This window comes from Mobula birostris, chromosome 3 (genome assembly GCF_030028105.1).
Source record: "Mobula birostris isolate sMobBir1 chromosome 3, sMobBir1.hap1, whole genome shotgun sequence".
Taxonomy (NCBI): domain Eukaryota; kingdom Metazoa; phylum Chordata; class Chondrichthyes; order Myliobatiformes; family Myliobatidae; genus Mobula; species Mobula birostris.
In genome coordinates, this window is record NC_092372.1 from 167,246,378 (window position 1) to 167,260,961 (window position 14,584).

Genomic DNA, 14,584 nt, shown 5'->3' on the forward strand with positions numbered 1-14,584 from the left:
TGCAAATGCCATTTGATCTTCATAGTCACAGAGTAATACAGCATGGAAACAGGCCCTGCATCCCAACTGTCCATGCTGACCACAGCATCTTCTCTGCTAGTTGCACTTGCCCGTATTCAGCCCTTAACCCTCTAAGCCCTTCTCCCTATATACTTATACTATCCAAATGCATCATAAAATGTGGCAGTTGTACCTGCCATTTCTTTTGGGAATCTCATTCCAGGTACTCACTATATTCGGTGCAAAAAAGTTAACTCTCATCTTCTCTTTAAAATCCCTCCCCTTTTATCTTATATCTGTGTCTTTGAGTTTTTGGACTCCTTAACCCTGGGGAAAAGGCTACGACTGTCCACCTCATCTATATCTGTATGATTTTATACATTTCTATGAGGCCCCCCCCCAATTCTACGATAAGTAAAGATCCAGTGTGACCAACTGCTCCCCGTCACTCAGGCTATCTGCTCCAAGCAGCACGCATGTAAATTTCTTCTGCACCCTTTCCAGCTTGACAATGTCTTTCTGAGGAATGAAGATTGAGACTGGGTCAGTAGCTTTAAATTCCTAGACGTTAACATATCAGAACATCTGTCCAACACATAAGTGTTGTCACAAAGAAGACATGGCAGCACCTCCACTTTCTTAGAAGTTTGACAAGCTTTTACAAACTTCTATAGATGCACAGTGAAGAGTATCCTAACTGGTTGCATCACAGCCTAGTATGGAAACACCAAAGTCTAGGAATGGAAAAGGCTGCAAAAGTAGTAGATACATAGAATCCATCACAGGCAAAGCCATCCCTACCGTGGCTAGCACAAGAAAGTAGCATATATTATCAAAGATCCCCACCATTCAGGTCATGACCTCTTCTCACTACGGTCATTGGGCAGAAGGCAGAGAAGCCTTGGGACTCACACCACCAGTTTCAGAACAGTTATTACCCTGCAACAATCAAGCTTCTGAACTGGCATTGATAACTTCAGTCACCGCTACTCTGAACTGATTCTACAACCTATTTTTAAGGATTTGTTACAACTCATGTTCTCAGGATTATTTTTATTTGCAGTTCTTTTGCACATTGGTTGTTTGACAGTTTTTGTCTGTTTATGTATAGTTTTTTTTTTGTAAAATTCTATAGTGTTTCTTTAAGAATGCAGCTTTCAAAATGTTTATACAAAAGTGATGGAATATGCTAGTTAGTGCTGTGTTTAGGTAAATCAGGGAAGTAAGAACCAAGAATAGTAACAGCATGTGCAGGAATACCCAGCTTTGAGTGCATGGATATCAGTGTTGATAGTAACTAGGCTACAGAAATTTGATACATTTGATTGAAGATTTTGTCAAACATTTAAATTTAACCAAAGATTAAAAACAGGAATATTTTGTCCTAATTAGTGGATGATGTACTAGTCTACATGATAGATGGAAGAACTCATTGCAATAGATACTATTTTTCACTATAACATTACTTATCATTTCCAATGACACTATGTAAATTAAGTGAGAAAAGTAGTATCATTTATTTACCTTCCTTTTCCATCTGTAGAATTTACAATGCTAGCACCTAGAACATCTATTAACATTTCTGCCGAACCTTCATTGTCATTTATTCTGAAAGGAAACAAAAACTGGCATTTAAAACTGGCTCCTTTTACTTGTACTCATAAACAAGAAATTTTTGTGTTGCTAAAAATATACTTACACAGCACAGTGCAATGGACTAAAAGAATTGCCTTCCAGTTTCTGAAAAACCTCCTGTTCCAGCAGAAGTTCAACACAAGTATCATGACCTGAGGATAATAATAATAATAAAAAAATCTATTATCAGTTTGAACTTTTACAATTAGTGTACATCAAAACACACCAGAAGTAAAAATCTGTAAAAACAAAAGACGACTTGGGGCAACTTACAAGCTAATACAAGCTACTCTGCTGCTTACTGAATTATACAGAATCTACCTTACTTAATCTTATTTCTGTTGAAAGTGATAAAAATCATTATGATAAAAAAGCTCAGACAAACATACATAGCTTGATGCGCTTAGATCAAATATTCATATTACAAAGGTAGACTGAGATATTAGGCTTTTGGAAATAATTATGCATTGCTTGCAGGACAGTATAATAAAGACACAGTGTAAAGGCATATCAGTATCACTAAGTGAAGAAAATAGGTATTATAACATACTATAAATGAGAAAGACTGGAAGGCTGCAATGTGCCCAGAAAGATGAGGTGCTGTTCCTTTTAAGGCATTGTGTCTCATTATAATGTTGCAGGCACTCACAGATAGGTCAGATTGGGAGTAAGATACAGAAATTAAAGCAGGACAAAAGAAAGTTCAGAGTCACCATGAAAATGGAAAGCAGGCTGTCCGAAAGCGATCACGCAACTTGCATTTGGTTTCTCCAATGTAGGGAGAGGAGATTGTGAACACCGAATGCAGAACATTAGATCAAAAGAAGTGTGATTGAATCACTGCTTTACCTGTAAAGACTACTTAGGGTTCCTGGCTGGTAGGAAGTAGTAAAAGGACAAGTGCTGTATGATGGTCAATAGGAACAGAGCAGACCAGGAGTCACAAGGGCAACAGACCCTTCAAAAGGATGTAATAGTTCTTAAAAGTTTGTTGGAGCTGGTGGAAATTGTGAAGTATGATCCATTGAATGCAAAGGCTGATGGGTAGAAAATAAGGTTGAGAGAAACTTTACACTTGCTCCAAGGGACAAGAGCAAAGGTGCAGAAGATAGAAGAGATGCTGTCGTGGGCTCTGTCAACTGTGATAGCTGAAAAGCCAAGACTCAGGATGAAAGACATTCCAGAGACACCTAATGGAAACATTATCAGAAGAAATACATTAGAGACTAAGGGTGTCAGAGAATGGTTTGCAATCCTCATAGATGACAGGGTAGGAGGAAGTAGAGTCAAGACATACTGTACATGCGAGTCAGTAGGTTTGCAATGGCTAGCTTTGCTCTGGTGAGGATGGAGACAGAGATTAAAAAAAAGGAAAGAGAGATGAATCATGTTAAGGTGTGACAAAGTCAATGAAAACATTGGTAGTTTCATGCACTCAAACAGAATTTAAAATTTAATTACTTTATCTGTCATTTTTCACCCTGCTGTTAATTATTGATTGACGATATTGCCTCAGCTATTCTCTCTTCTCTACTGCATGCTGTAACTTGATTCTGATCTATAACTACTTTCCCAACCATTGCCCCCTACCTCATCCCCCCAAAACCCCTGCCATGCCCATTACCCCATTAGACTGGAGGAATTCTGACAACCTTCCCCATGGAAACTCAAGTCTCACTTGATCACAGATCTCCCCTTTATCCTATACATTCCACCTCACGCCAAACTCTCTACAAAGGAAAACTGGTATATTTTTCATCCATTTCCAGTTCTGATGAAGGATCTTTGATGTGAATTGCTAAGTCTTTCCACAGATGATGTCCGTTAAGCTGAATACTTCCAGCAGTTTGTTTTAGTTTTGTGTTCAATAATATACAGTTCACAAATACTATGACTACATACAACTGGCAAAATTCTACAATAATTCATTGTAAATAGTGAGGAAAAGGTAATCAGAAGAAAGGTGTTTACTGTGGTATTAGAGGAAAGACAGGTTTATTAGAAAAAGGGTCCTAACTAAACTATTTAAAAATATGGGACCTGTATTCAGGACGTAAATAAATAATATTGAATGGACTGTCTAGAAGAAGATGAAGAGCGTCTTTATTGCATTTCTAATTAGCAAAAAGAACAAACTGTAATCATAAAATTATTAGTTCAGTTTAATTCCAGAACTACCCACTAGGTGAACAGAAATGTTTAATGCAACAGATTAACATTTTTTGTTAGTTTTGAATGTGGTTTGTTTACCAACACAATTTTATTTTGCAATCATAGATATGAGTTCCAAGTTATGTACCGTTATAACAAGCCCAGTGCAGGGGTGTGTAACCATGATTGTCTGAAACTGTAGGAACAATATCCATTGAAGATGCAGCTTGAAGGAGGGCTCCAAGTACTCCAACATGTCCACAGGCTGCTGCCAAGTGCAGAGATGTCCGGCCCTTGCAGTCCCGAATTAAGAAGTTAGCACTGTGTTGAAGTAAAGTTTCGACACACTCTTCGTGGCCAGTAACTGCCTACAAAATATTTTTTAAAAAAATTGTAACAATATGCTACACATAAAATTGTACTGCATCCAAAGATAAAGTACTAGTCTCGCATATTGTAAATAAATTCACTGCAATATGAAACTCATTAGCTGTAGTAAATCTCCCAAGCCTCTTGTGTTTATACTTCAGATGTTACTTATGCTCTTTAAATATAAAATTCTGACCATCTGCTCTACTCTGCAGAGGCACTGCAAAACTTGGCCTGACATTTGTCCCTAACTCAAAATCCTGCCAGCTTCCAGCAGGCTTTTGGTTTATTATCCAAAAATGCAAGTGAAACAAACCATTCAACTTCTCTTAAAAAAACGTTTCCTTCGAAAGGATGATTCTTGTTTTTAAACTTTCCATAATGTAAATATTCATAAACAATTCATTAAAAGCCATCTGCTACTGTTACATTGGAACTACTTATTATGTATAGTTGTCTAAGTTTAATATGTCCACTGAGAACTAACAATCTGTGTTACATCGTTAGTTACATATTCTATATAGCAAAAATAGTATCTTCACAGATGATCTTAGATTAAGAAAGGATCTAGTGCATTAGGATCTTAGATTAGCTTGCTCATAAAAATGACAGCAGAAACATAACAAAGTCTCACCCCTCTATGCAAGGCAGTTCGTCCCCATTTGTCTTTGGCATCTACATTTGCTCCCTTATTAAGAAGTGAGTATACACAATCTGTATGTCCATTCAAAACTGACAGCATCAAAGGCGTTCTAGAACAAAGAAATCATTTTCATCATTATCATCCATTTGAAGATAAATGTAATTAAACCAGAGATATATTATGAATATAATTCTGAACGCAAGTAAAACAAAATAAGTTGGATGATTTTAAGAATAATATTTTTTCTCTATTGTCTTTATCCCACTCTTTTATCATAGCTAATTCACGGCTTTCCACTTTGTCCCTCTTCTGAATATATCCTGGAATTTTCTATTTGTTCACCTTGCAACCTGTAATGGCTTGATTTATCAATGACCTCCTTTGGATTGTAAGATCAGGAGGAAGGATGCTTATTAACAACTTAACAATGCTTAAATCCCAGTGGAACAGTTTCTACTGACAGGAGAAGGGGCAAAGTTGGGTTACAAGCACCTTAAAACAAGTCACTTTGGGCAGATGGGGCTCATCAGCTGTGGTTGGCAGGTCATCCCAGAGAAGGAAAACTCTGATGTCAAAGCTCCGCTGCATTGTGACTATACCTACTCATAGGGAAGGCTTCGGGAGTAAACCCTGAGGAAAAATCCAGAGCTGGAGTCCCTAAGGTAGTCTTACATTGAGTTTAACACTGACTGGCAACTCTTGCGATGCCACTGGTGCCAAGCTGTATTGGTCTCAGCCATTGATTTGGATGCATCAGCTTCATGGACGGGAGAATCTGCTACAGGGGCAACAGCTTGCTCTTCATATTGTACCGCCCTGGTTTGCGTACCTGTAGACAACTAGAATGCCATATCCACGGTTGACCCTGATCAATGGAGGTCTGACAGATATGGTTGCTCAGTAATCAATAATCAATATTTGGAGCAGACTTGATGGGCTAAATGACCTAATTCTGCTCCTATGACTTATGGTCTAATAGTAATGACATGCTGAACAAGATGGCAAATTTTGTCGAGCCACTAGCTACAGAAGTAGTTGGTCATTGCAAACATGAGCAATAGATAAATATAATTAGTAATGGTGAAGAGAAAGCATTTTATATTAGGCATATAACTTTCCTCTACTTTCTCTAAAAACAATTTCGAGTAAAATGCATCAATATTTTGCCTACAATTTATTTCAATAAAATGTTTTATTTGGATATAAAATGTGCCCTTTTTTAGAATATGAAATCCAGCAAAAATATATTACTCACTGCCCATTTCCATCTTGAATATCCACTGCTGTGTACAGGTCTGTATTACCTATTAGTAGCCGTAGGCACTCTGAGTGGCCATTTGTTGCTGTAAATAAGTAAATTTTAAAAATCAATAGAATACTAAGTTCCCAAAATACTGAACACAAGAAAATCTGCAGATGCTGGAAATTCAAGCAACACACACAAAATGCTGGTGGAACGCAGCAGGCCAGGGAGTACATATAGGAAGAAGTACAGTCGACATTTTGGGTCGAGACCCTTCGTCAGGACTAACTGAAAAAAGAGATGGTAAGAGTTTTGAAAATGGGAGGGGGAGAGGGAGATCCGAAATGATAGGAGAAGACAGGAGGAGGAGGGATGAAGCCAAGAGCTGGGACGTTGATTGGCAAAAGGGATACAAGGCTGGAGAAGGGGGAGTATCATGGGACGGAAGGCCTTGGAGGAAAGAAGGGGGGAGGGGAGCACCAGAGGAAGATGGAAAACAGGCAAGGAGTTATTGTGAGAGGGAAAGAGAGGGAAAGAGAGGGAGGGAGGGAGGGAGGGAAAGAGAGAGAGAGAGAGAGAGAGAGAGAGATAGATAAATAAATAAAACATTAGGGATGGGGTAAGAAGGGGAGGAGGGGCATTAACGAAAGTTAGAAAAATCAATGTTCATGCCATCAGGTTGGAGGCTAGAGATGAATCCACACTCAGGTTGGAGGAACAACACCTTATCTTCCATCTGGGTGGTTGGCCCTCAGATAGTGCTCCAAGGAACTATGGTGGCGATTATCCTAATTTACCTCCACCCACCACAAACATATTTCTTTGTGTGTGGTATTGCTCCAATCATTGGATTGTTTTGCTATTGATGCCAAGAATACTAAGAGTCGCTGATACCAAACTCAGCCAAATGTTACGTTGAAACTAAAAACGTTCATTTTCATCTCACATCTGTAGTTCAGATTCTTAGCCCAGCAAAGTGATAACTTTTTCTCTAAAAGTAACATGCATTAACTTAGGCAAATTAACAAAGGGTTGGCGCTATAGAGCTAGTGCTGTCTGCATGAAGCTTGCATATTCTCCCTGGGAGGTGCTCTGGTTTCCTCGATATCTTACCAATGAGGATGTGTAAGAAATTTCTTGATCATTTTTTTCCTCTGGTAAACTAGTGAAAGGCTTCTCCCATTCCCTTTTACTGACTCTCCCAGAAACACGATTGTACCAGATCTAGACAAAATATATTTTACAAGGTACAAATCCATCTTTCCTGTCCACCTTAGTATGCAACGTCATGCCTCCAATACAGATTTTGCACTGATATTTTATAATTTAAATCCAGGACATGTATTTTAAAGGAGTGTAATCAATCTATCATTAAATACAATACAAACCTGCAGCATGAATTGGAGTTCTTTTTGTCACATAATCTTTCACAAGAATGGATGCTCCCTGATTGATTAAAACATCCACACACTCCACGTGTCCTTTGAAAGCTGCTAGGTCCAATGGTGTGCGTCCATTATTATTTCTCACATCCAAATCTAAGAGGGACTGTACCAGTACCTCTAAAGCTTGGTGGTGACCATGATACGCCTGTAAACCATACAATAGTCATTTTACAAAAACATGAATTTTTAAAAAATTTAAAAATCAACAAATGAAAACGTTTTCATTATCAAACATGTACCTGAAAACATTGTGTCACAAAGCAATGATTAAAAATGCCTACAACTGCATTGGTATTTTGCAGTTGTAAATAATATAGTCTTGTGGCAACCCACTTTCTAGCACACACGAACGGGCTCACGAAACAGGGCGCGCAGAGAGGCCGGCCCCAAAAAGGGCACCAGGCCATCTTCACCAGCAGGGGGAAAATCCCGCGCGCGGAAAGGGCCTGGGAATATGCATTCCCCACAGCAGTCCCACCCAGGGAGGGCGGGAACGGGAAGGCTTTAAAGCCGGCTGCGAAGTTTGAATAAATCTCTTTTATCACGACTCCAACTCACCGACTCCGTGTGGTTATTCTAGCGCTGTGTGTAGCACACCGCTACAATTGGTGACCCCGACGGCCCAAACAATATTTGGGCCAGAGATGACCAATGCCGCATCTGTTCATGCAGTTTTGTTACAACTGACAAGCTTTTGGCCGCTGAGACCCCGTCTGTGGTTTGAACAAGAAGAAGCACAATTCCACATTCGGCAGGTAACCTCGGAGTCCACTCGTTACTACTACGTCCTGAGCTCCCTCGACCAAGAGACAGCTGCACAAGTTGAGGAGTTTATACAGTTGCCCCCGGAGAACGGCAAATACACAGCATTCAAAGCCCTGCTCATAAGGACTTTTGGACTCTCACATGCGGTGACTACCGCAGACTGAATGAGACTACAATGCCAGACCGCTACCCTGTGCCGCACATTCAAGACTTCGCAGCAAACCTACACGATGCAAGGATCTTTTCCAAGGTACACCTCGTCCGGGGATACCATCAAATCCCGGTACATCCGGACGACATCCCCAAAACAGCACTTATCACCCCGTTCGGACTTTTCGAATTCCTCCGAATGCCGTTTGGTCTAAAGAATGCCGCACAGACATTCCAGCGGCTAATGGACGCGGTGGGACGCCACCTGGACTTTGCATTCATTTATTTGGATGACGTCCTCATAGCCAGCAGTAGTCGGCAGGAGCATCTGTCCCACCTCTGTCAACTCTACGCCCGACTGAGCGAATTCGGCCTTACAATCAACCCAGCCAAATGCCAGTTCGGACTTGACACCATCGACTTCCTGGGCCACAGGATTACTAAAGAGGGGGCAACCCCGCTGCCCAAGGTAGACACGGTCCGCCACTTCCCCCGACCCAACACAATCAAAGGCCTGCAGGAATTCATGGGTATGGTGAATTTCTACCACCGTTTCCTCCCCTCAGCAGCCCGAACCATGCGACCCCTGTTCACCCTGATGTCGGGTAAGGGCAAGGACGTTACCTGGGACGAAGAGGCCGCAGCCGCTTTCGTTAAAACCAAAGAAGCCTTGGCAAATGCCGCGATGCTAGTGCACCCCAGAACGGACGTTCCTACTGCCCTCACGGTGGACGCATCCAACACAGCAGTCGGTGGCGTGCTGGAACAACTCATCGAGGGTTGCTGGCAACCCCTGGTGTTCTTCAGCAAACACCTACGACCACCCGAACTCAAATACAGTGCTTTCGACCGGGAGCTATTGGCACTATACCTGGCAATCCGGCATTTCAGGTACTTCTTAGAAGGTAGGCTCTTCGCCGCGTTTACAGACCACAAACTGCTTACCTTTGCGTTCACGAAGGTGTCCGACCCCTGGTCATCCCGCCAGCAGCGACATCTGTCCTACATCTCCGAGTACACGATGGACACCCGGCATGTCTCGGGAAAGGACAACGTCGTGGCGGACGCACTATCCAGACCTACTATACAGGCCCTGTCCCAGGGGGTGGATGATGCAGCGCTGGCAGAGGCACAGCAGGCAGACGCAGAGACCCCTAGTTACAGGACTGCAGTCTCCGGTTTGCAGCTCCAAGACCTCCCCGTAGGCCCAGGTGAGAGGACCCTACTATGTGACGTTGCTACCGGCCAACCCCGCCCCGTCGTCCCAGCAGCCTGGCGCTGGCAGGTTTTCGAATCCATTCACAACTTAGCGCACCCCTCCATCAGGACAACGGCCCGGCTGGTCTCCAACAGGTTCGTGTGGCATGGGCTTCGTAAGCAGGTCAGTGAATGGGCCAAAACGTGCATGCAGTGCCAAACGGCCAAGGTACAGCGGCACACCAAGGCTCCGCCGCAGCAGTTCGAACCCACCCGCTGGAGGTTCGACCACATTCATGTGGATATCGTGGGGTCCCTGCCAGTGTCGCGAGGAGCGCAGTACCTCCTATGATAGACCGGTTCACCAGATGGCGAGGCCGTCCCGCTCACCGACACCCCCTCCGAATCCTGCGCCCGAGCACTGATCGCAACCTGGGTAGCCTGCTTCGGGGTACTGGCCCACATTACCTGCGAAAGGGGCGCCCAGTTCACCTCCAGCCTGTGGTCAGCTATGGCCAGCCTTTTAGGAACACAGCTACACCACACACCTGCCTACCACCCACAGTCGAACGGGCTGGTGGAGCGTTTCCACCGTCACCTGAAGTCGGCTCTCATGGCCTGCCTGGACAGAGGAACTTCTCTGGGTCCTGCTTGGAATCCGTATGGCGCCCAAGGAAGATCTACACACCTCGTCAGCCGAGTTGGTGTACGGCACACCCCTGGTCGTCCCAGGAGAGTTCATACCAGCCACAAGGGGGCAAGAGGAAGAACCCACAGCAGTCCTGGACAGACTACGGGAGAGACTCGGTAACCTGGCCCCCATACCCACTTCACAGCACAGACAGAGCCTGACCTGCATACTCAAAGACCTGCAGAACTGTAAGTTTCTTTTTGTACGACAGGGCAGACACCGGGCACCGCTACAGCGGCCCTACGAGGGGCCGTTTAAGGTGATCAGGAACAACGGGTCCACGTTCGTGCTGGACATTGGGGGGAGAGAGGGGGTTTTCACGGTGGACCGACTCAAACCGGCCCATGTGGACTTGGCGCAGCCGGTCCAGGCTCAGGCACCGCGGCGCAGGGGCAGACCTCCCAAACAGAGGCCGATCCAGACTGTGGACATTGGGGGAGGTATCGCCGGTTCTGGGGGGGTTATGTGGCGACCCACTTTCTGGCACACACGAACCGGCTCACAACAGCGCGCGCAGGCAAAGGGCCGGCCCCAGAAAGGGCGCCAGGCCATCTTCACCAGCAGGGGGAAAATCCCGCGCGCAGAAAGGGTCTGGGAATATGCATTCCCCCCAGCAGTCCCGCCCAGGGAGGGCGGGAACGGGAAGGCTTTAAAGCAGGCCGCGAAGTTTGAATAAATCTCTTTTATCACAACTCCAACTCACCGACTCCGTGTGGTTATTATAGCGCTGTGTGTAGCACACCGCTACAGTCTCTTTAATTAACACAATAGCTTATTAACATTCTATATTCCTACTTAGTATCAAATCTATTTTAATTTTACTATGAGATGAAATGTGGCTTTACAATCATTTTTAATAGCAAATAACATACACAATTACAGCATTTTCTACATCTAATTTAATAAAAGTCCAGGATGTATGAAAGCAATTAAATCTCAAGCTGGGAAGGTGCATTCTGAAAGTAATATTATAAACTAAGATTTGGTGCAGTATACTAAATTTGTACCATGAGAGCATCAGTAGTCAAGAGAAAAGTTAATTCAGCTTATATTTTACAGTCCACATACATACATAAATAGTTGCTACTTACAGCCAAATGCAATGGACTGATGGGTGCTCTGTTATCAGAATCGTTTAGCATGTCTGTACCTGAAGTTTCCATCAACTGATAAATCAGAGAAGATACTTTAGAAAGTCATAGCATTAATGTAGCTGACACAAGGTCTAGAGCCATATAAATGTAATTGACACTGTGGGTTCTCTGTTCTAAACATACCAATCATTTTCACTATAAAGAACAATCCTTAACATTAAGAGTCAGAGAGAAAGATTATTTTGATATTATTATTAAATAGTAACATAAATGTCAGCCAATGCAGCTATATCAGTAAAGTTAGTTGTCCACTCAAGGAACTGATATAATTAATTACTGACATATAGTAATTAGCTATTGGAAATACATATCGATTGGTTGCATCAGAATATTACCTTTGGAGATGTATAACAAACGGTAGAGATAAAATAATTGAGAATAAAGAATCAAGAAATGGTTAGTAGACCTTAGCTATGTCATATATTTCAGAATTCCATTTTCAAGAAAAAGTGAGATTGTTACGACAAGTCTTCAAAGAACACTAGGGGGTATTGGAACTTTGGAAGTATAGGCTAAAAGCTTCAATGGGCATGCAAATCTGCATAAAATCTTGTGATCTGACAGCACAAAATTTTACAAAGGAGCTGAAAGTATTCATCAAGGAAGGTGTCTATTCTCCAAAACAATTGTTCACCCAGTTAGCGGACCTTTGAATATTCTCAGGCATTTTTATTCAAGGGATGAGAAACCTGCTACAAGCTTCAATGCAGCAAGATTGTCCTAATTTGGACCTTGGTACCCATAGACCTGTATTGTCTGCAAGGGACAAGGAAACAGACATTCCATGGATAGCAAAACAAATGCAAAATCTTAAGGCTGCAATGACATGCGAAAGTCAACCTTTTCACGGATCTAACAGTCCCGTGATTAGGCTAGGATTAAGCAGGGGGATTGCTGGGCAGTGTGGCTTGAAGGGCCTATTCCATGCTGCATCTTAATAAATAAATAGATTTCTCTGCATGTTTTACTTTGTCAAAAAAAGTGGAGCATACTTTTGATTTACTGCAGTCTTACAGGGAGGAAAATGACTAGCTTCACACTTTTCTCACTATCCATAGCAGTTGGCAGAAGGCAGAAAGCAGGCTTTTCCTCCTCCGCCACCATTTTAAGTAACTTCATTTCACAGATTTTATCCTTATTAACGATCAAAAGGAAATATTAAATGTTACCAGCTGGCACGAAGTCAGAGTAATACAGCATGGAAACAGGTCCCTCAACCCAAATCATCCACACCAACCATGGTGCCCACCAAGCTAGTGCCATTTGCCCATGTTTAGCCCATATCCCTCAGAATTCATGTTACTTAAATGTTGTTATTGCATCTGCCTCAAACCATTTTTTTCTGGCAGCTCATTCCATTTATGAACCACCCTCTGTGTGGTTGCCCCTTAGGCCCCTTTTTAAATCTTTTATCCTTCACCTTAAAGGTATGCTCTCTAATTTTTAGTTCTCCTTTCCTGAGGTGGGGGAAGGAGGATTATGTGGACTTCTGCTTGAAAGTCAGGCACCAAATGCATTGTATCAAACAAAACATTTGTTAAGTGACAAATGAAATAGAACCTTTTGTTTAGCAAAGATTTGTTATGTGTATGTTCACTAAGACTTGTACATTAGGTTGTCCAAGGCCATGTTTAAAAGCTATATTGATACTGATACAATATAAAGTACAAAATAGATAACGTACCACATCTAGCGGAGTTTCATTTGCAATCTGGAAGATTTTAAAAAGAAACAAAAATGTATAATTGCATAGTTCAAATATCACACTATAAACACCCACCTTCAAACTGGAGGGTATATTCCACATTACAATCTTTAAATTCCTTATTCTTTAAAAACTGTGTGGAAGTTACAACAAATACATACAAAACATTTTAGAGTCACATAATTAGCTATACAATATTTATGGGTTAGAAGAAAATCTTTTACTAAGAACACTAAATGGTGGAAATGTTTTTGTTTTATTTTAGATTTCCAAATCTTATGTTTTTTGAGTTTCATTTAAAATACTTCGACCATACCAATAAACAATAGGCTTTTCGGAGTATTCTGATGAAAATTTATCAATTAAAATTCTTTAAAAGATCTGTATAAGTTTAAATGATTTTCCTTGCACACATGGAGAAAGCTGCAAAACTGGAGGAGCTTCAGGGCTTCTGTCACAAGTCCATGCAAATGTGAAATGGGATATTGCAAACTGGAAAGCTGGATACAAAATTGGCTTGCTCATTGTAGAAACAAGGCAGTGGTGGAGGGATATTTTTCTGACTGGAGGTCTGAGACCAGTGGTGTTCCACAAGGATCAATATTGGGAGCTCTATTGTTCAATGTGTTTGAAAATGTAGATGGTCTGATTAGTCAGACTGCAGACAACACAAAAATTGGTGGAGTTATGGATAGTAAAGAAGATTGTCATGGAAATACGGGCAGAGAAATGGCAGTTGGAGTTTAATCCAGACAATTGTGAAGTGGTTTATTTTACAAAGTCAAATGTAAAAGGACAGTGTATTATAAATGGCAGGACCTTTAGGACTATTGACATATGCATATGGGGACCTTGGGGTGCAAGTCTATAGCTCTTTGAAAATGGCAACACATTTAAGATTTGACTAGAGGGGCCGAGATGGCCTGTTTCTGTGCTTTAATTGTTATATGGTTAAGATGCTAAAGAATCACAGAGCAAGCCTGCCTTCATCGGTCGGGACACGAAAATAAAGGTTGGCAACTCATGTTGCAGCTGTATAAAACTTTGGTTAAGCCACATTTGGAGTAATGTCTGCTGGTCTGGTTGCTAACAGGATACAGAAGAGACTCTCCAGGATATTGCCTGGATTGGAGTGTACTTGCGATAAGCAAAAAGCAGTGGTTGGACAAACTTGGATTGTTTGTTTTGGGGTGTGGAAGGCCGAAGAGGTGACCTGATAATATTAAGAGGTACACAGATAAGGCAAATGGTCAGTGTCCTTTTCCCCAGCGTGGAAGTGTCAACTAGAGGGTATTGGTTTATGGTGAGAGGGGAGTTTAAAAGAAATATGGGAGGCAAGTTTCTTTTTACATAGAGTGCTAAGTATCTGGAACATGCTGCTAGGTAGTGGAAGTAACATTTAAAAGAGGCACTTAGGCAGAATACGGACAGTCAGT

At 42.0% G+C, this 14,584-nt stretch overlaps 1 protein-coding gene across 2 annotated transcripts in view; it reads right to left on the bottom strand.

The window, feature by feature from the left end:
• Positions 1-14,584, bottom strand: part of ankrd28b (ankyrin repeat domain 28b) — a 244,085-nt gene that overhangs the window by 18,876 nt on the left and 210,625 nt on the right. For both annotated transcript variants that reach the window (XM_072253640.1, XM_072253639.1), the window contains 8 exons: positions 13,128-13,154; positions 11,381-11,455; positions 7,430-7,631; positions 6,054-6,141; positions 4,790-4,907; positions 3,935-4,154; positions 1,700-1,787; positions 1,525-1,608 (listed from right to left, as the gene is read on the bottom strand). In XM_072253640.1, the coding sequence (XP_072109741.1) occupies positions 1,525-1,608; positions 1,700-1,787; positions 3,935-4,154; positions 4,790-4,907; positions 6,054-6,141; positions 7,430-7,631; positions 11,381-11,455; positions 13,128-13,154 (902 nt within the window). The remainder of the gene's footprint in view (positions 1-1,524; positions 1,609-1,699; positions 1,788-3,934; positions 4,155-4,789; positions 4,908-6,053; positions 6,142-7,429; positions 7,632-11,380; positions 11,456-13,127; positions 13,155-14,584) is intronic.